Source organism: Astatotilapia calliptera, chromosome 3, assembly GCF_964374335.1.
Source record: "Astatotilapia calliptera chromosome 3, fAstCal68.1, whole genome shotgun sequence".
NCBI lineage: Eukaryota > Metazoa > Chordata > Actinopteri > Cichliformes > Cichlidae > Astatotilapia > Astatotilapia calliptera.
The window spans coordinates 73,072,789-73,099,021 of NC_137424.1; the positions used below are offsets into that span (position 1 = coordinate 73,072,789).

General features: G+C 39.8%; 2 protein-coding genes across 4 annotated transcripts; both read left to right on the forward strand.

Annotated features, from left to right (window-relative positions):
* The first annotated feature begins 488 nt into the window (after positions 1-488).
* LOC113010507 (uncharacterized) lies at positions 489-25,353 on the forward strand. Its single transcript, XM_080299126.1, has 3 exons — positions 489-1,144; positions 20,428-20,537; positions 21,236-25,353. The coding sequence occupies exons 2-3, from the start codon at positions 20,520-20,522 to the stop codon at positions 23,324-23,326; spliced, it is 2,109 nt and encodes a 702-aa protein (XP_080155252.1). The 5' UTR covers positions 489-1,144; positions 20,428-20,519; the 3' UTR covers positions 23,327-25,353.
* On the forward strand, positions 4,634-8,539 carry LOC145419235 (uncharacterized). Of its 3 annotated transcripts, XM_080299214.1 has the most exons (6): positions 4,634-6,324; positions 6,705-6,782; positions 6,897-7,021; positions 7,297-7,396; positions 7,502-7,611; positions 7,844-8,539. In XM_080299214.1, the coding sequence occupies exons 2-6, from the start codon at positions 6,770-6,772 to the stop codon at positions 8,030-8,032; spliced, it is 537 nt and encodes a 178-aa protein (XP_080155340.1). In that variant the 5' UTR covers positions 4,634-6,324; positions 6,705-6,769; the 3' UTR covers positions 8,033-8,539. The 3 variants fall into 3 exon arrangements, with proteins under 3 accessions (XP_080155340.1, XP_080155339.1, XP_080155341.1); XM_080299213.1 differs by lacking the exon at positions 6,705-6,782; XM_080299215.1 differs by lacking the exon at positions 4,634-6,324 and having other exon boundaries at positions 6,355-6,782.
* Positions 25,354-26,233: the final 880 nt, after the last annotated feature.

Consider the following 26,233-nt stretch of genomic DNA (forward strand, 5'->3'; position numbering starts at 1 on the left):
TGAATTTTTTGCAGGTGAATCTTTTTTCAGGTGAATTTTTGCAGGTGAATTTTTGCAGGTGAATATTTTTGCAGGGAAATTTGGAGGATAAAAAATCAGTGTCATAAATTCAATGTCTAAAAATACTTGAATTCTGATGATACTATATTTCTTCCATACTGTACCAGTGTACCTGCACATGTGATGTGACAATAAAAGTGAATTGTTTACGTGAATTGTTCAAGTTCACTGCTGTAATAACTAATAATGATTAATATAATAACTATAATATTGGCCATATTATATTTACACTGACTTTAGTCTCATGAACAACATAATTGTTATTTACTAGCTGATCTTAAAATGACTGTTCAGTACAGAAATGAAGCCCAACAATCATGTTTTACAGTCATGTGGTCTCAGCCTCAGATACTTATTAAATCACACAAAGCTCGTGTAGAAACAAACGAACAAATGAACAAAATATGTTCTCCTTCATTTCTCTCAAACAAAGCTGTATGAAACGTTTCCAGCGGTTAGTATCATGGTTGCTAGGCAACCTGGGCAGCGCGACGGAGATCGACCGGTATTTCACAAGCCTCGCACTTCCGGCCTTAGCGGTCTTTGAGTACGCGGCCCTTGTGGACCGTTAAGGCTGCGTACTTTAGGGCTGCAGAACCTGAATTGGGATACAGCCTAAGGCTGTTCCAATTCTCAGCACCGGTCCTCTCTTTCCCTGAGTCCTTAGCAAATCTCCTTCCCACGATGACGTTTCCAACGAGGGCAAGAAAAAGAGTTTAGGAAAAGGAGATAGGCGCTACTTTTGAAATAACACCCCACATGGTTACGTTGGTCTGCTTAGTCACGTGACCGCACAGCAACAAATCACAGCAGAGCCGGAAAAGGAGGCGGAGCAAAGTGTGTGTGCAGGAGAGGAGTCGAGCAGAGAGCTGCTTTTTCATGAAACGGGAGTAAAGTAGTAAACTTACAGGAACATATACCACTGCCAACGTTGGGATTAATTTCTGCATCGATCTGCACACCCTTGTGTCCTGGATCGTAGCCGAGATCAGCGTGAACCACGTGGGTCTCTGCTCCCTGATCTGTTTCTTAAGACTTCCAGCTTCATCACGGAGTTTCTCTCGGTTTGTGGGCTCATCTAAAGGTAATCACCGAGCCAACTTTAATGTGGGTTCAGTTTATGTTGTTGCTGTTAAGAATAATAGATTGCTTGGTATACACTGGAGTTAGACAGACTGTAGAGTTTGTGATTGTCTGCAACATTATAATCTGGCGGTTGCTATGGGGTAAGAATACATACAGAAAAATAGTCTTTGAATATGAACAAAGGGTGCAGGGCAGGAGAAGAGCCAACCCCCAGGACAGGAAGCCACGGGTACAAGCGTGGGGGAGGGCTGTCACTACCGAGAAGGGTCTGGCTGCAGCCACTGTGGAGCTCCACAGTAACCGGAAACACGTGACCTCCACAATAACCGGAAACACGTAACTTCGGTTAAATCGACTTTGACATCGAAAACTAAATTGCGTTTTTGTCACTATTGATGCTGCTGAGAAATAAAAATGGTTTTAAGTGGGGGGTTTTAACACTCTGGGTTTGTTCAAAAAAATTCACCATCCCCTAAATTGTTCGTGGCCAAAAGTGACACTTGCTGTTTCGCTGATTTATTTATTTTTTTACAGTACATCGCGTTGTGCGTTCTGATTGCTGTAGACCATTGTCAATCAATCTAGTCCAGTGTCTCCTGTACAGGAGCGGTCCCTAATAGGCCCACGGACCGGTCCCGGTCCGTGAGTCTTTTGGTACCGTTCCGCGAGAGTTGATCCTCCGGTGTGAAATGTATGGTTGTAGTTGTGTGTCTTATTTTGAAAGAACTATTTACGCGTTACCATAGCGACCAGATAGCGTTAAGAAGCAGAGAGGAGGATGTCACTGTCATTGTTATTGGCGCACAGCTCAAGTCACGTTTATTATTACATTTACAAAATACCACAGTTTCTTTTTTTTATTCTTTTGTTGTATTTATCCGCGACACCTTAAAGGTCGTTCCCTGAAAATATTGTCTGACATTAAAGTGGTCTGTGGCGCAAAAAGGTTGGGGACTCCTGCTGTACAGTACAGAATGCGTTTAGCTTGTCGAATTTACATAAATCTTTGATGCTAGCAGTGTAACTCTGAAGTGCTGTACTGTATGTTTGGAAGTTTTCTCCCAAACAAACACAACAATGCCGACGAAACGTTTTGCACCCTCAAATGCACCTTTAGGTTTCATTCCATAATACTGGACTTATGTTTCTACGAAGGTTTGAACTCTAAGAGTGTTTAAACAAAAGAGAAAAGTGTGAAAATGTTCATGCCTGTCTGAGAAAAGTGTATAAAGCATGTAGTGAGGGGTTTTACAGTCTTAACATCTGTAATAATTGTAAAAAATAAAGTTGGCTACTTCATGGATTTCACCTACCGCGGGTTATTTTTAGAACGTAACACCAGCGATAAACGAGGGACTGCTGTATTATTAATAGTAGAGTCTGGGACATCTAATTGATTAACATCAACATTGATTATTATGCACTATTATTTTTGTTCAAGGAGAGCCAAAAATATAAAACTCTCTCAGCTTGTTTGTTGCCAAAAATGGCCACTTTTTGTGTATGTTCACAAAATGCTATAAAATGTTTCTTAAAACATTTATCTACTTTTACCGACGTGACTCTTTAAAATAGCACCAGTCCTTTTCATCAAAATCAAAATTGTATCTAAATTTTTTACTCTTTATAGCCAATTAGGTTATATATTACCATTAACTTTTCAGATAAAACGGTGATAAAGTCCTAATGTTTTCATGAAACTTCCTTTTATTCCCCATCTGAGCATCGGGGAAAAGGCTGTCTTGCAATTGTTGAGGTCACTAGTGTGTGCCCCATTTCTTCCAGGATCACTCTCTTTATAGGTTTTAGTGGACTCATAGTACTGCGAAGTGGTTTCATGGTACAAAGGGATTGTATTCCAAGATCTGGGAGACTGTAGAAATGAGCAGTGATGCCTTTCCTACCATCTTTCCAGAAAAATAAGTGATCTGTAAGCTGTTAGGCTTACTTACAGCAGCAGCACTTTCTGCACCTGCATAAACTCCAGGACACATTTACTAACGATGTTTGTTGCTGTATGTGCTGCAGCTTTGAATTTTTTAATAATATATATTTTGTTAATATTTTGGCTATGGTGTCTTGTTATGAAATGTAAAAGAGTAAAAGTGTTGTTAGCAGGTGCGTCAAAGCTAAGTTTGACTGGGAAACTTAAAGCTCAATAGGCTGCATCAACAGAAATTCACTGCAGCCTATGTAATATTTCATGCGTCATAATTTATTCTACTCTATCTTGCAAATACATATTTGTGTGGCAGTGTCATGCACAACACACACAACTATTAGATCCTTAAGATCAAACCCGTGTCATTGTTTTGGTCCACTGCAGTGCAGGGCCCTGTTTCAGGAAGCCGGTTTAGTGGAAAAACTGAGTAAGTATACCCTGAGTTAACGAAAACTCTGGGTTTTCGGTTTCACAAAGCGAGTTCAGCTGAAGCCTGAATGAGTCACTATGACGACACACGCCGTGAAGCTAACCTGCCCCCTAGCAGGTTTACTTCAACTAACCCTGACTGTCTCCGCCCCTTTGTCGGAAACCTGACAGTAGGAAGTGTCAGACATGGCGTGTCCCTTCCTTGAAGAGCCAGTAGATCGTGAAGCCCAAATCCTCCGCAGAGCTCTCCGCCGGGAGAGAGTGATTAGAGCGCGTTTGGACATTTTATCATTTCCTGATGATTTTCTGTGCGAACGTTACCGTTTCTCAGCACAATCTATAAGTTATTTGAATAACATCCTCAGGCCATATATTACGCATGTGACACATCGCGGACATTCTCTCAGTTCTGTACACTGCAAAAAACGATTTTCAAGAAAGTAAAAAAAACCTTGTTTATGGACATTTTTTCTTATTTTTTGCCTAAAAAGAAAATATATTCTTAACAAGCAAGTTTTGGACAAGAAAATAAAGCTTATTCTAGGAAAATATGTCTAACTTTTCCTTAAAAGGATATTTCAGCTCATCTTGAGCTTTATTTACCAGTTACAAGGCATGACAATGGTTTGGTTGAATTTCCAGAATAAAAATAAGATTATTTTTCTCATTTCAAGAGTAAGGGCATTTAAACAGCTGCTCAGTTTAAGAAATGTATTTATTGACACTAAAGTTTAATATAATTGCTGTCAAGTTTGACACAATATGCAGTATATGAACAAAGGCAGGAACTAAAAGCACATGGTAAACATGAAATACAGGCCCATTTGAAAAACAGAAACAGCACAACTCATTCACTTTAGGCCATGTCAAACAGAATAATAGATCAGCATCAGTATATCTATACTATGGCAATGCTAAAATCGCATTCAACTGTCAGAATTTATAGGAAAACAACAACTTAATTTTAAAAATTGTCACAAAACTGTCCAAAACAATAACCTGAAAATACAGTTCATGCATGTAAAGCAGTGTACCTTTTATAAAACATATGTTGAGCTCACGTGTAGTCCAATTACATCACCCAGGTAATATTTCATGACCACACATGTCATATCTTTGTGTGTGAAACTGTAATATGGAATGGAATCTCATATCATATCATTGTTGGCTGGCTTTCCACCACTGAATCAGTCCTGTATGCCCACATGTTACTCAGATTTCTGTTCACTGCTGATGAGGGTTCCCTCCTAGAACTGCAATTGAGATTGGTTGATTAATTGACTAGTTGCGGATAAGGAAATTAAATACAAGGTACACTGATAATTTCTAAAAAATTTTAATGTCAGAAATATACTGCATTTTATAATTTACTCTAAAATATGCATGTTTTCAAGCTGAGTTTAATAAATGGATATTCATTTAATGCTCATTGCTATTTGGCAGCTTAACTGTAGTTTAAAAGCCTTGAAAAATCCTCAAAAACCTAAAATGGGAAAGCTAAACTAAAGAACACAGGAAACATGGAAAATGTTGCAAAAACCTTACAACCTTGAACAAGGAACATAAGACATGAAAACATCAGGGAGGGAACACAGATGATAACACAGGAGAGAATACAGACGATCCGACAAAGAACACACTAAATATACACACACAAAAGGAAACGAGGAATTGGCAGACAGGCACGAAACACAGCTGACACTAATCAGATGAGAAGAGACCAGGAGGAAGCAAAACAGAATACACCGATGCAGGGCAGGGACTATCAAAGTAAAACAGGAATAAACACGAATATCGAACCAGGGACAATACACTGAAGACAAGGGAGGTACAGAGAACACCTAAACACTGGAAATAATTAACAAATAACTAGGAAACTAACTGACACAATGAATATTAATAAACACAAACAACCAAGGAGACTGCGGACCATGACAATCGGTTTATTTAAAACAAAAGTTTAAAAAAAATACAAAATGTTGTTTTCTCTAGTAGAAGAAATTAAACACTATCAGAATATTCTTTATAAATAGATAGCATTGTTGTGGATTATAAGGAATAAGCATTAACATATCTACTGTTAAGCTGTAAAAACAAGTAGACATCTAACATGAATATTTTATATGATTATTTTCAAAGATATTAAAGTATATAGTCAGTCTCACCTTACAGATTTTTGTGTCCTAATCGATCCGCTGCATCGTCCATTGGCAAGGTGGTCGGAGTGTGTTCGAAGAGTGTGATACCAAAATTAGCTGTAAACACGATATTCTTTGACACATCCATCTATGCCACAATCTTCACGGAAATCTGGACTATGGCTATGTGCAGAATTAATATGACTCAGTAGGGATTTGAGGGTCAGACCCACAAAAACGATGTAGATAACACAGCGCCAAATCATTTTGTTTTACTGGTCTGTGAACTACTTTTCCCATAAAGTCAAGATAACCAGGATTATTCCATTATGGGGTAGGAATGGCTATCCTAATTCAGTGCCTTATAACAGCTGTAGTAAGTAACAGCACCCACACGTCAGTATTTACAGAACATAATCTAACTAAATAGTCAAATATTTAAATATATATCATTTTATAGGTATAAAAGAGCGAACTAAACCATTTCCGTACACAACCCCATACTCCTGAGTTGGTACAGCCCACCTTCCCGCCTCTAGCTCCGTGCCTAAGCGGTTGGATTGCAGGATTTTGGGGTCTGGGTGTAGATGCGATACAGTTGGTACAGTGTGAAGAAATTAAGGCACGCTATGGAAAAACTGGACGAAATAACAATTGCCAACCTGAAAGGTATGTGACTGTTTTGTTTTTTCTGTTTTGTGTTCTGGTATGTTGCATGTTAAGTCGCTAGCATGGCAGGCTATACCCGGTTGTTAGCTTAGCTTAGCTGTGCGGTTAGCTTAGTTGCATTAGCATTTTTAAATATGCTAGTGCAGAAAGTTATGAAAGAATTCATGTCCAGTTATTAGTTTCAGTGTCTGTGAATTTATTCAACAAGTGTGCAAAGTGCCATAAGTTAATGCCAGTTTTACAGAAATTGTGGGAGTTTCAAATTTCTATTAGTGAAGTTATTTCATTATATACTTTAGCCCAGGAAGCAAAAAAAAAAAAAACATTTATATGTATACATGCATTTAATTGATGTATCACAAATATATTACTTTTACCAGTCAATAGGAGGAAGGTAATTTAGAACCTGTGGAGCAGTGAGGAGGGAGAATAATGGAATAGAGTCATGGTTTTAAATGGTAAATATTAAATTATGTTTCCTATGTATCCTGTCTGTTACCCAAGCAAAGCTGTCAGCTGGCTTGCACATGAGGATAATGCAATGTAGTGATAATTGGAAACTCGTATTGCAGAAGCAAATGTTGGAGAAGACCTGCTCTCATCACTTTCACGAGATGACATCAAAGATCTGTTTCCTGGTCCTGAACATTGCCTCAGGCGTCGGGCTCTATGGCTTGCAGTGCACAAATGTGAAGAAGTAAGTTCTGTCCTATCGCTGTGTGACAAAACTGAGAACACACCAGCTTGTTTTATGCAGTTTCAAATAATTCCACCAATACTCACTTAACAGATAGACAGTAGAATCTTCTTTAGTTTTGATTTAAATCAAGTGGCCTACACATTTATTAAATATACATATTTTTTATTGTTCAACACTTTACTGATATTTTGTTGTACTATCTTTCATATTTAGAGACCTAAAGTTCTTGTGCAATTTTATGTGAAATTAGCCCTATGTACACTGTATTTTAGAACAAGACTGCTGCTGAAAAAACGCTAACAACTACTGGAGATGGTGACTTCTTCAGAGAGGAACCCAGCACTTACCTCCATCCAAAAACTTTGGATGGAGGTAATGCTACAGTATCTTGATTTGTCTACATTTATGCTTTGCAGATTACATTATTTGCAATGTTTAATGGTGTTGCCCTGTCTTATTTTTCTTTTTTCAAACCAGTGGAACATGCAGCAGCTGTGTTCAGAGCCCTTCCCATGCTTTTCCCTTCCAGCACAGTACCACCTAAGAAGCTGGGCATCTGTAGTGAGGCTTTTTTCCATGTCCTAAAGGTAAGGCTGCAATATTCTATGTGTATATATTGTTGAATTTTGCAGTTACTCATGTTTTCATTTTATATATTTTACTGTGGAGTCAGTCAAATATTCTTAAAGTTCAGATCCCCATAACATGTTGATGTTAATAAAACCTACAAAAAAAGTTGATCTATTTTAAACTGTAATGCAACTCAAAAATTGTGTTTCTTACAGTCTTGTTCTAATACTCTTTTTTTCTGTCATGTAGACTTCAGAAGACCCTGAAGGCTACCTGCGTCAGCGACCCCTGGCTTGTCCAGTTCTGCTTGTCTCTGAAGGCAACTGCATGATAGCTGTTGGAACCACACCGGTGAGCACTTTTGACCGGAAGGATCTTAATGAGGGACTGCTCTATCTGATGGCATATTACTATGCCCTCCACCTCACATATCCATAGTGCATTTCCACGCTGCTGTCTGTCTTGCAAACTGAAATACTCAAAGACTCCATCCATGACCGAGATTCAACCCCCTCTTACAAGAAGGCGCTTGGTGAGTGGAAGTCATTCATTGAGTGAGTCTCCCAGATGACAGACTCCATCTGCCTTGTTTATCAGACTCAGTGTTAGTCAGTGAGGTTGTTTTTTTTTTCTATAGAAAAGTTGTTCAAATGTAAAACACATGTTTGTTTGTGTGGTCGTTAAACTTGTTCTTCTAAAATGTTATGTAATATAGGATTTGAAATAGTGATTGTTTTAAGCTTCAGCAAAATTTATTTTTGATACCAGCCATGAGTGTGTTATACTGTTATTATTCATTTTAAGAGTATCTGGAATATGCACTTCTTATATTGGCCATGTTACACAGTACCCTGCTGAAATGTATAATTTTAGGCATGATTCTCCTGGAACAGACCTCAGTGAGTTACTGACCCATTGCTGTGTCAATAAAAGCGCAAAATCTAAGAGTGCTTTTGCTGTCTTAATTTAAGATGAATTCCCTTATTTTTAGTAGCTTTTTGAAGAGATGGTGTCTTATTCTCAGGAATTTTTGCTGATTATTGTTCTCAGAGTCGAAACATAATTCTTATAGTTAGCTCAATCAAGAAAGAAACAATTCAGTTTTAAGAAAATTTGTCCTATAGTAAGGTGTTTTTTTTAATGTGAAAAATCTAAATTAAGGTGTAGAATCTTAAAGTAAGCAAATAATTCTTGAAAACAGCTTGTTCAAGAAAGCATAATACTCATTTTAGGTGCAGATTTTCTAAATATCAAAGTGTCTTTTACTTATAATAAGTCACATTTTCTTCAAATAAGCATACATTTTAGACAATTTTGTCTAGTTAAAAGGCATATGGCAGTTAGATTAATTTGCTAGTTTTAAGAATTCTAGTCAAGCAACTTTTGCTTACCCCATTGGCAGATTTTTTTGCTCAAAACAAGAAAAATTTGTCAGATTTAAGAATATTTGGCTTGTTTCAAGTATAGCTGTTTTTGCAGTGTACATATTATTTGTATTGCACTTCGGTTTTTTGCAAACGGGAGCTTTCTGTATAATATTGGTGACGCTGAGCACGTTTCCAAGGCTACCGTCTGTCGGGCAGTCAGGAATGTTAGAGTTGCACTGAAACGTCTCCTGCACTCATCTGTGGTGTTCCCCGGTCACAGACCCACAAGATTCATCAAAGAGGGATTCCACAAAATTGCAGGTATCAGGATGACCAAAACTTAATTTATGATGTGGTGATATTTGAACTACTACTTAAATTTTACATTTATTTTTACGGTTCCCAGGCGTGATTGGCTGTACAGATGGCACTCACATTCCAATCATTGCTCCTTTAGTAAATGAAGGAGACTATGTGAACAGGAAGTCTTTCCACAGCATTAATGTACAGGTACATAGTTCCCTGTAGCATTTCAAACTAACAAATTATTTCATCATGGTGATGGATGCTAATTTGTGTTCTCTGCACTGTGAAGATCATATGTGATGCTGCCAACATTATCACAAATGTGGAAGCCAAGTGGCCAGGCTCTGTTCATGACTCACAAATATTCCGTGAATGTACACTGAGCACAAAATTTGGACATGGTGAGTTGAGAATACTTTAAAATATATAAAGACCAATTGCTTCAGGGACATTTGAACTGAAGTGTACCCTTCTGTCTTAGGAGAGTTCACTGGCTACTTGCTTGGTGATAGGGGGTATCCATGTTTACCCTATTTGCTTACCCCTTACCCTGACCCTGAACCGGGCCCACAGCAGCGATATAATCTGGCTAATTGCAGGACAAGAGCCAGAATTGAAATGACTATCGGAATGCTTAAGGCCCGGTTCCAGTGCCTGCAAAGACTCAGGGTCACCCCAGAAAGGGCATGTGACATTATTGTTGCATGTGTGATTCTTCACAACATTGCCACAATTAGAGGAGAACACTGTCCTTCTGAACCAAACATCAGCAGTGATCCAAACCATGAACATCCTGACCCTCCCACGGACATACAAGATGGAAGCGCAGTCAGAGACACCATATGTCACAATCATTTCTTTTGACCCATCACCTCAACATGTTGAAAGACGGAAAAACAGATTTTTTGTTCAACTGGCTTTATTGGTCGCCTGTGTTTCCTGTACACAAAGTATTAAAAGATGTAAACCTCATAAAGTGTCTCTGTTGCTTCCTCCTCTGTAACAGCTGTCAATGTTTCTTCATTATTTTCCTGTAGTAAGGAAATTAACAACATTGCTGTTCTACTGTAAACTCATATAATCTGTGGAGTATTACTCACAACTGCATGTTGGTCTGGCTCAACAGGAGGCTGCACCAGATGCAGTACACCACCACCATCAACTGATAGAATATGAGGTTTATACAGGTCACTTATAACTTACAAGGGACCAAATGGCAATTAACAAACATACCAATCACCTTACACTTCATTGTCATTATGCTCTCAAAGACAACCAAGACTGAGGGAAGGCAAAATCAGTAGGAAAATAACTTCACTACAAAATAATTCATTATGGTAAAGAGTTTATCAAATGAATGAGCAGCACTGCAAAGGTGACTGTGAAGAAAGGATGTATGCACATCATGTATTATTTTGAATTTACCTCTTATGTAGGCACTTGTGTCTTGCGGGGTTATTGACTCAGAGGATGTCCCCGCAGAGATGCCTTCGGCCACAGGGCACCCACTGTTTTGGCTGAGGGCCAACTGCTCAGCCTCTGTGAGTGGTGGTGGTGGAGGACCCCCACCTGTTTTTCGGGCCTCCGCTTTTTTTCTGTTGGCTATAACGGGCCACATTTGAGCAGAGTAAGCAAATGTGTACTTGTAATGTGCTCAGATAATTTCAAAAAGTGCTTACAGAAAGAAAATTAATGTAGCCTCTAACTGCAATTGATTTACGTGGGACAAACAGACCAAGCACTATGGCTCATAATACAATTACACCTTACCTGTTTGGACTATATTTTTATATTTCATTTTTACTTGCTGCCAGGCACGTTTGGGGCCTGTTGGGTTGCACCTGCGCTCACATCACGTCACAAAATAAAATGTATAAAATAACAAATAAAATAACATATGATAAAATAACGTGTTAAATGGGTGGAAATCCCTAGATCAATGTTTATATTAACACTCACGCATTGACTCTGTCGGCTATGTTTTGCCATGCATGCTCCCTTTCTTTTGCAGCTGTGGCTGTGTTACTTTTTTCCGCGGAATTTGCATGTTATCGGCATATGCTGCCATCAGAATTTCGGCCTCAAGCGCTGTGAAATACATTGACCGCGCCTTCTTTCCCTCCGTCTCCATGGTGACTCGCTTAATCTGTGCTCCGCTTATCAGGGCTTTATGTATCCTCGTCCGCGCGCTTCACTTGGGGTTAAAGCAACTCCGCGTTGATTGAACTACTTGTTATCAGCCTTTCTGAAACCGAATATTCCGAGTTGGACAGTTCGGGGTTACTCAACCCTGAGTATCGTTTTTCACTCTGAGTTTTCTAAACCGGCTTCCTGAAATAGGGCCCAGTAGTCAAAAAAAAGAATAAGTGAAGTGTCCACAATTGGCCAGGATAGAGCCCAGTGTTAATGTTTAACCCTTTACAGCCGATCGGAGCGGGCACGCTCTGTTTTGCGTAACTATTTTTAAATCCCGGTAGCTCTGCAACCACTTAAGCTAGCACAATAATTTTTTTTGCATATGAAACTGGAGGAGTTGTACTTACATCTTATGCCATCAGCTTGTCCTAGGTCACAGTTTCCTTCCACATATAGCTTTGCAAAAACTGCATAAAAATCACTTGCAGCAACAAAAACATGATATTCCAGAAACACGCTTCGCCGATCCATCAGCTGTTTGTAACACTTCCTACGTCCATCAGCGCGAACTATCACATGACCGCATGACCTGCCTGAAACCGGAAGTGACGTCATTTTGCGGAAATGTAGTTTTTTACGATCGGGCCCTTATGAGCTTGTGTTTTACTTGTTATGTGTTTTAAAAAGTTATGTTTGAGTTTATGACTTTCTGTGTCGTTTCTGGGATGCTTAGGACTCATATTGCACTGCTGGAAATAGTTTATTTTGATGCATATGCTGTTATTTTGCAAATTTGCACTATAATATTTATTTTCGTTTTTCCTGCAGTATATAAAAATTGGTGTATTTCAAAAATAAAACTATGAAGACACTCAAAATAAATTTCCTGTGGTGGGAAACTAGTTTGTGTAACTTTTTTGTATTTACAGTTTTGAGGGATAAGCCTCTTAAATTTCTCTAACTAGAAATATATGTTAAAAAAACAAAAACGATTTTCAATTTTTTTGTAGTTTATTGCACTTTTTTGCAATTTATGTAATTACTATGCACCTAATGCAGACATATTATTAAAGTTTGGGCTATAATGGTTGTATTGATGTATAGCAACTTGAAATGCTCCCAAAAATGGCTCCACAGCATGTAAAAATACAATATAAGCTCTGGCGAACTTGGTTCTATGGTAGGTCTTAAAGGGTTAAAATGTATAAAAATATTATTGATTACAATTCTTACTGTTAATATCAACAATAAGCTTTTTATTTTGAAATTACAACTTCAAAAAAAATGCTGTTACATTTAATGCTGTTACACTGTAATCCTTTATTATAAGTATGGACACAGAATAAAGTGAACAACATTTTGAAATAAGTTTAATTTGAATTTTGTACTACGTAAAAAACAAAACAAAAAAACAACAACATATTAAACAAACAAACAAACACAGCCAGTGCCTTCATTTGTCCATTACATGTCATAGCACTGACCCTTAGCCCCTGCTCATCAGCACATGCTTTCAAAAAGAGCTCCATGTCCTCTGCAAACTGAAAAACAACGAGGAACAAGTCCCTTGCTCCAGTGTCTTCTTCCTCTGACATGTCTCTTAAGACCCTCTGCTGGTCCCCTTGATTTAAGGACAGATATTTTGGCATTGTTACATGTCCACGGAAAAGTGCCTTATTTTGGACAACCCACTGCACAGCAGGACACAGATCTTCAACAACTGCTGGCTCCTGTGTCAGGCAAATGGGGATGAAAACAGTTATTTCTCTGTTGCAGAACAGTTTTTTAACAGTTGTAGGAGCCATAATTGAATGTATTGAATTTTGATGATCACTGGGTTTTTATTTGTTTGGTTGTTATGGGAGTCACGTGGGTGCTAGCGGTGACATAAATGGGCGTTGTCAGTCTGTCATTCATGGGTTTTGATTTTGACAGAGAGGAGGGCTCGGTAGCCGTAGTTTTTGTTGACCGCTGCACTACATGTTTCGCTTCGTTTATTAGAGCCTGTGATGTTGTAAGAGTCTGAATCAGGAGCTGATGATATTACTCTGTAAACTCTTAAAGCACTTTAATAAACAAGCAAACAATTCCATCTCTCGCATTATTGCGTAAAGTTGACAGCGCGTCAGGCAAATAGGCAGGCTCCAGCCCCGGCCTGTAGCGACTGTGGAAGTCGCTACAACAGTTATTCAAATGTCACTAACCATGTAATTACACTACTGTTTAAAGTGAATACTGACCTGACTGACTTCCTGGAACTTGCGCTTTTTCAGTCTGAAAATTGGCACGTGTTGTCCTTCAAGCACAGCTTTGGCTTCCTCTCTCCAGTGTGCAAATAGCTTGCCAGAGCTACGAAGAGTAAGGCCACAGTGAGGGCATGTCATTTTCATGGACTTTCCATCAGCTGCAGTTTTATTGAACACAGAGGGTGGAGCATATGAATGTTCTAACAAAGACTCAGAAAATGGTTCAGATACCGAAGACAAAACCTTGGGGGGGGGAGACGGGGCTCCTCGAAGAGTACTGCCGGAGGAATATGGGTCTCCTCGGAGAGTTCAGCGGGGAGCAGTCCTGATAATGGTGGCTGACTTGGCATTGAAGAATGCTGACAAGACAATATATGCCTTGCCATATCCCCACGCCGTATGATTGTAATCTTACAGACAGGGCGGTGAAAGTGTCCTGTTGTCCTGCAAGCCAGCCTGCACCGGCATATCATTTTATCTGTAAGAGAAAAAACAAACAAACAAACAAACAAACAGATGTAATTTAAATGTAGTTGTATAGAATGCAATCAATTTGTCTAACAATCAGATTGTACATGTTAACAAAAACATCCAAGCCAACCTCAATAATGAAAGCAAAATGGTATGGATCACAAAAGTTATGTCAAGAAAAGTGGTGAAAAGTAAATAAAAATATATTTTATAAAAACACTATTTTTGTTGCAGATGAATGCACTGAACTGTACAATATCAACAGCAACTTTTATGTCAACAAAGATACTGCAGAAGTGCTTAAAAAAAGTGCATATTTATAACTATAAAGTATATTTAATACAAACATACCTTTGAAAGGCAAAGCATTTTTTTATATGCACACTTAGATGCTCCTCAATCTTTGCCCTGACAGTAGGGCTGAAAGTGGGGCACAGAGGGCAGTGAAAGAGTCCTCTGCAACACGTGTTGCATTCCTGCAATTCTGGCTTTAAGCCCGAATTCCGGATTGATATGTGCATCTAAAACAGAGAGAGAAACAGATAAACACCATATATACATTTAAGTTAAGGTTTTAGCAGAAATAAGAATTTACAGTTGGCATGTAATAGATTTGGGAAGAAAATTCTTGAAAAAAACCCACAAATATTTTACAAGACACTTTAATTTGTGAGACATGTTTCTATTGACATATAACAGTCAATTGAACAGGGGCTAACTAAAATCTGGGCAATAAAAAAGCTGTACAGAAAAGAATGACGAATAGAAGTATTGATAAATATATAAATCTGTTTGTGATGAAATTTACAGTGTTGACGCTAACAGTTTAGATACCTCTGTTTAAAAAGCACTGACTCGACTTTTTAGTCAAGTCGAAGTAAGAAGTACAGGGTCTAAAGTATAATTTATGTACAAAATATTGAAGTAATCTTGCGTCCAAAGCACGCGTGCGGGGGGCTGATTTACAAATGTACGCATTACAAAGTACAGATACGCGTGCTAAAATGTGAGAAGTAGAAGTATAAAGAAGTATACAGTAGGCACAAAAAAGTACAGCAGTAAAGTAAAGATACCAGAAAATTCTACTTAAGTACAGTATTGAAGTATTCGTTATTTTGCATCTCTGACGCCAACAATAGATCATACTCTAATGCAAAATGTGTTTTTTGCTTCTTCTCGCCCACAGAAGCCGTTAATCCAGCTCTCTTACTTAAACCAGGCCCAGGAAAAAGCATATCTGTGTGTTTCTCTGCCATGGAGCACGATGAAAAAACATTAAAATAAGGAGGAATGTTTTTGTAACGCAAAAAAAGTGTTTCATAAAGACTTAACCAACCTTTGCGATCAACTTGCATGACTTCCACGGTATCCATGCGTGTTTACGGCTAGTGTGGAGGTCACGTGTTTCCGGTTAGTGTGGAGGTCACGTGTATCCGGTTACTGTGGAGCTCCACAGTGGCTGCAGCCAGGTGCTCTTGTCACTACCCGATCCGTACCGGAAACCCGATCGGTACCCCGCATGTGCGAAAGGTGTCTACTTCCGGTCGAAGCATTTTACGATAGTTACAGGTCAGAGTATCTGTTAAGATGTTAAAAATAACAAGTATCTCTTAACATGTTTCCGATAATGAAACATTTAATATAATGTAGACAAAAATAAAAAAATTAAAAGATAGTGACAGATCGGGACTCCCGATCCTTACTGCGCATGTGCAAAGTCAGACCGTACAAATCGGGTCTACCCGATCCGTACCGCGCATGTGCAGGGGTTTTCTTCTTCTTCTGTTCGTTTAATGGCAGTGTACTCCCCAGTGTACGAGGACACCGCCACCTGCTGACTGAGCGAATGAACCCTATTGTAAACTGAATTAGCGTCATTACAAACGTGTGTTAAATTTGATTTAGTGATAATCGAGTGTGTTTATGCTTGTCGGTGTGGAGAGGATTGTTGGAAAAGTGATGATAATGTCCGCTATCACTGTCAATTGCCAGTAAACACTTCATCTGGCTGCTGAATCTTCACGTGACATATTATAAAGTCTGTATTATTAACTCTGTCATTAGGCACCATTCTTCTTATTTTACGGCGCTGTTGTTCAATCGGGGAACGCTTTCTGTTGAGGAGAAAAGCAAAAATTTGTTGCGGATACGGATTATTCATTGTTTAAATGTCCTGGTAGTCGAAAAGGAGGCAGAGCTGCTGAGAAATGCTAGGAGCTAACTGGGCGCTAACCATATCATTCAAACATATTGAATGTCGCAATGTTGGCAAAGAGAGGAAGTGACGTAAGATTTGCGCATGCGGGGTACCGATCGGGTTTCCGGTACGGATCGGGTAGTGACAAGGGCAATCAGCCTGTAGAATAGGACTTCATAGGGCTTTGGAGTTGACGTCACGCCACAAAGCATTGTGGGAGCGCAGCGTCGTTTTCGGGGTCTACGAATCAAAACAAACACACTGTGTTGGAACGACGACTACAAGAAAGATGCTTAAAAGCAGCTCAAAAGAGAATGGACTGTATAGAGACCGATTGCGTCCAGAGGCGAAGTGGCGGTACTTGCAGAAAATAGCGTGCATTGGAAATGTGGACCCGTATGAAATACGGCCGTGGAGTAGAAACCCTGAAGACCAACCGCTACTGACGTAGCCTGACATATTTTCGGACCTTGTCTGTGGAATCAGCGCGTACAAGTCGTCATTCAAACAAAGGTAAGTCAGCTCGAGTACTGCGAGTGAAACGCGTTTGATTTCCCTGCAAACATTCACATTAGTGCAGCATAAATTCATTCATGAGGGGAAATTACAGTGAGAACATGTGGAGGCTGTTAGATGGATAACATAGTGAGTTCAGTGCATTGATGTGACATTGTCCTGAAGGATTGTTATTCTTTATGGTTAAAGAAATTGCACTATTCATATTTATTATAAATAATCCTAATTACACATCTTGCTTCCATGTTTGTATCCTGTGTCACTAAAAATACATTTTATTTTAGTTTTATACTTTGATCAATGACCTGCAGAATCTCCTTATCATATTAAGTGATTCATAATTGTCACTTTATGCTTTCTCCATCTCTAAAGTGATGACATCCTTGCATTACATACTTTAGGTTCATTTTCTGCAGGCAGGTTTCTGACAGAGAACAGGCAGATTTACACTATAACATGCAGCGTTCTATAGATGGACACATAAAGAAATGAAAAATTACATGTATGTGCTAACTTTCTAAACACTTTGTTACATTTATGATAAAGTAGATAAAACACATTTGTGTCGGCCTTGGCTCATAGTTCTTGTCTTTAAATGAACTTTGTCTGTGTGTGTTTCAGGTCCTGCACTCTCAAAGACTGAATGAACCAGCATCGCAGCCATGGGTCACTGTGAGCATCACAGGGAAGGTTGAAGTCGCCCACTGCAGCTGTATGGCCGGAGTCGCAGAGACCTGCACCCATGTCGCTGCTCTTTTGTTTAATGTAGAAGCAACAATGTTGATCTGTGGCATAAGGACTGTTACAGATGAACCTGCATCTTCAGCTGCCCAAAAAAAGGCTCTTGTTCAAAACATAAACAGAACATCTGTATTGAAAGGTAAAAGGAGCCGTCCTCAAAAAAGAAAAATCCCACCTGCTACTTTGGAGGAGTTGTCACCGCTATTGGATACTGTGCTGGTACACAGTAAAGCTGTGGGTTGTGGGAATGACCCATAATGTTTTATCTAGGGGTCTAGATTTATGCCTGTAGTGCACTGCCGTGTAAATAATTTGCATTTACTGAATATATACTGACTGAGTCCCACTGTTCAACAGTTGAATAAAGAAACAAACTAATTTTTGCCTCTTTTTTAAATTTTATTGAAACCACCTTATAGAACATCACATCAGTTACAGTGTAGAATCCATGGCATTTATCAGAATCAGAATACTTTATTCATCCTGAGGGAAATTAGGGGTTACAGCAGGCAGCACGCCAATGGCGCATGCGCACTCACAAAGGAACCTTCTGACCAACTTTACACAAGCATCACATTGGGCAGACATGTCAGAAGGTAGGCTGATAGGAAAAAACAACGAAAATACACTATATGAGGTAAGAGGAGGAGAAAAAAAACTCCACTCAGACTGAGCTCCTAGTGGGAGAACAGTTTGATAACAGAAAAAACACCTCAGCACAAAAGCACATGACTATCAATACACCATAGAAACACAAGACAAGCAACAGGGGCGGGTAAAGGGTAAGAGAGAGCCGGTGTAGACAGCGCATCCGGTCCTGCAGCATGTCTGTGCTGGTCCAGTTGACTGCTATCTTCCCCGGTAGGGCACAAGCATCGAAGGCGTTGGAAAGGGAGGGGGGATGAGTGAGTGCTTATCAGTGTAAGTGTGTGTGTGTGCGTGTCCATAGTTTAGCTGAGACAGTGTCCTTCGGCCTATCAGGCTAAGTAAACAGTCCTCCAGCCAATCCAGGTGTCCTTGCATGGGACGGGAAGAATAGCCGTAACACAGTCGTTATCAGGGAGTGATTGTTCGGCTCCAGCCTTGGGCCTGCAGCTGGCGCCGTTATGGGGGTCCGCAATCTCAATGTTGATTTTGTAAATTTCCATGCGAGCAGCCCAGGAGAATTTTTGGCTGCCCTAACACTCCGACACTGGCCTCTCGAGCTCCCGTTGGAGAGCCACGATCCTCCCCATGATGGTATCAAACTTCTTTTTTTTTTTTTTTTTTTTTTTTTTTTGGTATCAAACTTCTGTTCCGTGGTGTTGTCATTCTTTTGATTCTGAGACCTCAAAGCTGCAGTGATCCATTCCGTGATGTCGTGCAGCTGTCGCTCAAGGGTCTCATTTTGAGCAGGCCTCTCTCTGATGTATTCCCCCATACGCTCAATGTTGTTGCTTTGAGCCTTCACAGCAGCTGTAAGCATCTCCAAGGTGTTGACCATATTACGTTCGTTGTGAGAGGTCGCGCTTCGTCTCATCTCTTCAATTCCAGCGGGCAGCCTTGGGGGGGTTTGAACAGCCGGTTCCGCTCTCTTATTTCTCCGATAAACCAGGGCCAAGCCAACTCCGATCAGCACGAACCCTGCTATCATGGTTCCGAATAGATAGATATCTTCAGCGTCCTCGATCGACAGTCCCGCCAGACACATGACTCTCCAGTTCTGCCACCCGTCCATCGTGTATCCGGCAGGGAAAGTCCCTCCAGGGCACTCGGGCTCTCCCGAGCCCAGACTTCTCGTTGAGAAAAGGGTGTCAATAGCATTCAGAGACCAGTTAATCAAATCCATAATTCTCTTTTAGGTTTTAGAGAACGACCGTGTGAGTCTATTCCAGGGAAAGTAATGCACACGAAACAGACAAGGACATAGAGGCTAAGCAGGGAAGATAAGGGTGAGGAGGAGAGGAGAAAAGTGCGACCGCCTTAGCTGAGAGCCAAAGAAGAAAAATGATTTTATAGTTTACAAATGACAAAATGTTTACACAAAATCATGAGTGTTTACATGATATCATTCACTACAAACATTACTTTATTTACTGTATCTTTTGAAAAAATACAGCAATTTTAACAGCACAAGACTTAAGAATATTTAACAGGAGCAGGTTTCATTTTTCCCTCGTTTTATTATCACACTGTTCACCAAACGCAGCAAACCTTCACCATCTTATCCTGAAGGGCCACCTCTTCACCCTCACATGGAAGAAGTAATCTGATTGGCATGGTGGTATGTTTGAAGCAGGTCCCTTGTGTAGCACTGGAACCCAGTCACGATGTGATTCATCCATTTAATAGGCTGGTTTGCTGCAATAATGCCAAATAATTAGCAACTCTATAAATAGAAGGTAGTTCTGCAAAATCACTCAGTAGGATGTTTGTTCTAATTTGCTATGAGCTCAGAGCGCATCGAAAATAAAACTAATAGGCTATAAAGATTGATATGAACATATTTAGAACTTACCGGAATGAAAATGTCTGGAGCACCAACAGATATTTGGAGATGGAATAGAACTGCACGTCAGCTCGTCTCACAGCTGCTCTCCAGGCTGGACGCCTTTGTTTGGTAACATCGATACACGAGCTGCCTCGTGTTGCTTCCAGGTTGGGAAAGAATGGCGCTGGCCAGTTGCCGTGTTTTATAACATGATTGACATGGCAGCACTGAATGCACATGTGCCGTATCAAGCATGCACCAGGATAAAGGAAAGACTAAATACTTTTTTGCCCCACTGTATTTGTGTACATGACAGCATTGCTGTCCAGCATTGTGTTTATCAAAACTCTTTTTACAAATCCTGCTGTGTGTGTGTCCCCCAGGTGATTAACAGGAGGAGAAGAGTCTGGTGGTGCAACGGAGGAACAATTTCATCCATTTGGACTCAGCTCAGCCACTACAGAGGAAACAATCAATGACTTCAACACAAAAGGTGAGAAAAATATCACAGTTACAATTAGGGATGCACCGATACCGATACTGGTATCGGGTATCGGGGCCGATACTGTGAAATGTGTGTGTACTCATACTCGTAAAAGTTAAGCGATACCATGAACCGATAATAATGTAGCCCGGATGGGAATTTGGGAGTAGACACTCATAATTCCCATGGACTTAAACGCCACGGTAACATAAGGTGTTCACAGTTGATGTTTTGTGATGTAACTGTACCCAGAATGTAATTTGCCCTGTAATATGTCACAAGGTAAATACAGGTAATTAGAGCAATCAAACTGTTATGTTAATCATAAAGTATTATTTTATGGTATGTAACTCTGAATGGAGTTTAAATATTGTTCAGAGTTCTAATTTCTTGTAACAGAAGTTACAAGAAAATACAAAGATCATATTTTATAAGCACACATTGAAACAACAATATCATCAGTTGAACTTGAAATTTCTTATGCGTAAAAGATTTTCTCTGCTGATCAATATTTCTTCAATAATGTCATTTTCATTACAACTCTCATTGTAGCACATCATTGTAATGTGATACTGCCACCAGAAGGTGGTGGAAACACACCAACAATGTGTTTGTTGACATGTTTGATTCAACCAATGGAGGGAGTTTCAGTTTGTTCCACGACTGCATTTCACTCACTGCCTCTGTTTGTATCTCTGTCACTGCAGGACCAACATGGAGCAAGAAGTCAGCGCTCTCAGGAGGCCGACAAACCTCACAGAAGAAAAGGAAAGAAAACCTACAGCTGTGATGAGGGTGGAAAGTCTTTTACCCAGGCTGGACACCTAAAAACACACCAAGTCATCCACAGTGGAGTTAAACCTTACAGCTGTGACTTGTGTGGAAAGTCTTTTACCCTGGCTGGAAGCCTAAAAACACACCAACTCATCCACAGTGGAGTTAAACCTTACAGCTGTGACTTGTGTGGAAAGTCTTTTACCCAGGCTGGAACCTTAAAAAAACACCAACTCATCCACAGTGGAGTTAAACCTTACAGCTGTGACTTGTGTGGAAAGTCTTTTACCCAGGCTGGACACTTGAAAAAACACCAACTCATCCACAGTGGATTTAAACCTTACAGCTGTGACTTGTGTGGAAAGTCTTTTACCCAGGCTGGACGCTTGAAAAAACACCAACTCATCCACAGTGGAGTTAAACCTTACAGCTGTGACTTGTGTGGAAAGTCTTTTACCCAGGCTGGACACCTAAAAACACACCAAGTCATCCACAGTGGAGTTAAACCTTACAGCTGTGACTTGTGTGGAAAGTCTTTTACCGTGGCTGGAAGCCTAAAAACACACCAACTCATCCACAGTGGAGTTAAACCTTACAGCTGTGACTTGTGTGGAAAGTCTTTTACCCTGGCTGGAGACTTGAAAAAACACCAACTCATCCACAGTGGAGTTAAACCTTACAGCTGTGACTTGTGTGGAAAGTCTTTTACCCTGGCTGGAGACTTGAAAAAACACCAACTCATCCACAGTGGAGTTAAACCTTACAGCTGTGACTTGTGTGGAAAGTCTTTTACCCAGGCTGGAGACTTGAAAAAACACCAACTCATCCACAGTGGATTTAAACCTTACAGCTGTGACTTGTGTGGAAAGTCTTTTACCCAGGCTGGAGACTTGAAAAAACACCAACTCATCCACAGTGGATTTAAACCTTACAGCTGTGACTTGTGTGGAAAGTCTTTTACCGTGGCTGGACACTTGAAAAAACACCAACTCATCCACAGTGGAGTTCAACCTTACAGCTGTAACTTGTGTGGAAAGTCTTTTACCCAGGCTGGAACCTTAAAAAAACACCAACTCATCCACAGTGGATTTAAACCTTACAGCTGTGACTTGTGTGGAAAGTCTTTTACCCAGTCTGGAACCTTAAAAAAACACCAACTCATCCACAGTGGAGTTAAACCTTACAGCTGTAACTTGTGTGGAAAGTCTTTTACCGTGGCTGGACACTTGAAAAAACACCAACTCATCCACAGTGGAGTTCAACCTTACAGCTGTAACTTGTGTGGAAAGTCTTTTACCCAGGCTGGAACCTTAAAAAAACACCAACTCATCCACAGTGGATTTAAACCTTACAGCTGTGACTTGTGTGGAAAGTCTTTTACCCAGTCTGGAGACTTGAAAAAACACCAACTCATCCACAGTGGAGTTAAACCTTACAGCTGTGACTTGTGTGGAAAGTCTTTTACCCAGGCTGGACACTTGAAAAAACACCAACTCATCCACAGTGGAGTTAAACCTTACAGCTGTGACTTGTGTGGAAAGTCTTTTACCCTGGCTGGACACTTGAAAAAACACCAACTCATCCACAGTGGAGTTAAACCTTACAGCTGTGACTTGTGTGGAAAGTCTTTTACCCAGGCTGGAGACTTGAAAAAACACCAACTCATCCACAGTGGATTTAAACCTTACAGCTGTGACTTGTGTGGAAAGTCTTTTACCCAGGCTGGACACTTGAAAAAACACCAACTCATCCACAGTGGATTTAAACCTTACAGCTGTGACTTGTGTGGAAAGTCTTTTACCCAGGCTGGACACTTGAAAAAACACCAACTCATCCACAGTGGAGTTAAACCTTACAGCTGTGACTTGTGTGGAAAGTCTTTTACCCAGGCTGGAACCTTAAAAAAACACCAACTCATCCACAGTGGACTTAAAGCACACAACTGTGAGTTGTGTGGTAAGGCTTTTGCTCTAAATAGCGACTTACACAGGCATCTAGTTACCCACTCTGGAATTAAGGCGTAGAGCTGCGACTTTTGTGGAAAAAGTTTCAGTGACAAACGGTACCGAAATATTCACCTACGGATTCACACTGGAAATGATGTTTCCTGCTGTGATCAGTGTGGGAAACTGTTTGCAACAGATGCACAGTTACAACAACACACTGAGGAGAGACCTTATAAATGTGACCTGTGTGAGAAGACTTTTAAAGCTCCAAATCAGCTGAAAAAACACCAACAGATCCACTCCAGAAAGTAACTCTAGAAGTGCAGTTACTGTGAGGATGTATTGATTTTTTATCTTGTAATTTTAACCTGATTGTTTGGAAAAAGTCTGATCAGTAAACTTATGGAGTTATACTGAATGAACTGTTTGGAAAAATGAAGAAGTAACCTGAGTTTTATAGTGTAAACAGTAAAATGTAATTGGACGTTGGCAGAGATGCTTTTTATTTCAGGCGACGTTCAGGATAAAAACGTTGAAGGAATTCCCTGATTTACAATGTCTTTGTTTAGGAGTGGAGCAAAGAACATGGATCCATTTCTCAACCCTGTCGTCACTGTGGTGGTGGGCAAGCGTTTCTCTTTAACCTTTGTGGAAAAACCTCCAATCACGAACGGGACCTAAAACCACATCAACGTAGCCACACTGGAGACAAAATGAACTACTGCAAAGAATGTGGGAGAGGCTTCCACACACCAAGTACATTAAAAAACATGAACTCTTCCACAGTGTGGTCAAAAAGCACATCTGTGACCAGTGTGGGTCATCCTTCACCACTGCAGGAGGGACACCATACAAGTGCAGACACTGTGACAAAAGCTTCTCACAATCAGGTCATCGTAACAAACATGAACGTACACACATGGAAGTGAACTTCAGCTGTGACCAGTGTGACAAGAGCTTCAGGAATCTCAGTGCATACTCCGAACACAAACGATCCCACGCTGTAAATAAACTGTTTCACTGTTACCAATGTGCAAAAACCTTCACTTCATTATCTGCTCTGTGCAAACATCAGCCTGATCATGCAGGACTGAAATCACTGGATCACAATGAATCTGAAGAGAGAGAAAGATCCTCTTCTGGTTTCAGGGTCAGACTTAAAAACCTTGAGATCAGGCTCCACAGAGTTCAGATGGAATCTCCTGTAAAGAGTGTCAGCTGATGCCACACTTGGATCTGATGAGGTAGCTCTGATTTCTGGACCTGCAGTGAATAATCCTGAATGTTACATTTAGGAAGCTGCATGTCTAGATATGCATATCAAGTTTATTTTTTTCCTTTGAGGGATTTTAATTCTCTAAAATTATCCCTGTTACATTTTAATCTTTGTTCCCTTAGGACACAGTAGTGTTTAGTAGTTGTACTTGTTACTGTATTATTAAAGTTATAGGAATGTCTTTTTTACCAAACCAATAATGTATCAGAATTGCAGATATGGATATATATTTCAATTTCTTTCATTTGAACTTTCTTAGTGTTTCCAAAATTAACTTTTTTTTAATGTATTCATTTAATGTGTTACCTCTGTTAAATTTCAATCCTTCATTCATATTTAACCTTTTGCTGTTGTAAAATCTTCTCTTAAATCATTTTCTCCCAAAACTACAAATATTTTCACAGCAGTTGCTCTTAAAACCTCCAAAATGAACTAAATCTGTCCACCAGCTTTGAAAAAACACCTGCTGTGACTTTATGTCCAGAAAAAAAGAAACTCAAGCTGAACTGGTTTTGGGCTGTACTTCCATGTAATGCCAGTTTGTACCAGAAGATGGAGCAGTGAGTCAGTGTAACCTTTATTCAATTAGGCAAAGAACACAATCTTATTCACAGTGGCAGCAAAGAAATGTTGAAAGTTAAAGTGTTAGTTATATTTGAAACTCAAGCTGAACTGGTTTCCACATGTTCTGCAGCTGTTTTCTTGTTGATTTGAAGTTTGTATTATGAAATCCTGATAATGTTAAAGTGTTAGTTATATTTGATGAAGTCTGTGTAGAGTTTATCTTATTAAACAGTTTGGTGTGAAAAATAAAGAAATGGTCTCAGAACAAGTAGTTTGACCCATTATTTCCGATTCAAACTAATTTAACTGTTTTCAGTGGTACATGTGGAGGTTTATCACAGGAGGCGACTTGGCTGTTCTCCACTCACACTGAAGAAGGATCCTGCAGCTCATTAAAAACTCTAAAATGATCTTGAAAGAACATATGTTTGATTTTTCTTAAAAACATGCTGTTGGCATGAAGCTTTGAGACAGTGTTTTTAAGAGTCATTGTGGTTAACATCTCACACATTCCAATAAAGCAGATGTTCCTGCATTGCAACAGCGGTTTGCAGTTGCAATGCAGGATTGTGCTGCTGCTCGTCTACAGGACTCTCATGGAGCACCACTTTGAAACTTTGTAACTCTCTCTGCAAAATACAATATATAAAGACCAATGCTGGGCAATTAATTATATAGTTACTTCTTCAAAAAAGTTACTGAGTATTGCAAACAACAAAGATTTTTGCAGCTGTTTACCTAAAAATGCTGCTATGGGATTTTTTTTAAACAAACATTTCAAACTATTTACAGAACAATCAGGTGTTCTGCATCAAATCTGATGCCACACAAATTATTTGTGCCTCTCCAAAAAATAATTTCTGTCCACTATGAGATAAAGGAGAACATCAAAAGCCTGATACCTGCAGGCCTGACAACAGGAGATGTATCACTCCTGTAACATTTAGCAGCCGCCTCATTGTTCTGACACACACAACAAAACTATTGACTACACTACACACTAACTATACAAGATTTGCGCTAAACGTTGCAAATCTCTCACATCTCAAAACACTGCCGTCACTCCTAAATTTTCCTCTTCTTAACAACTTCCGTTTCTTAACAACCAAATGCCATGTTTTGATTGGTCGGCATGGTACATTTTT

Coding starts and splice junctions, on each gene's coding strand:
- LOC145419235 (XM_080299213.1), top strand. CDS start 6,243: ATGCGATACAGTTGGTACAGTGTGAAGAAATTAAGGCACGCTATGGAA. Junction 6,325..6,896: donor AACAATTGCCAACCTGAAAG/GTATGTGACTGT, acceptor CTCGTATTGCAG/AAGCAAATGTTGGAGAAGAC. Junction 7,022..7,296: donor CAGTGCACAAATGTGAAGAA/GTAAGTTCTGTC, acceptor ACTGTATTTTAG/AACAAGACTGCTGCTGAAAA.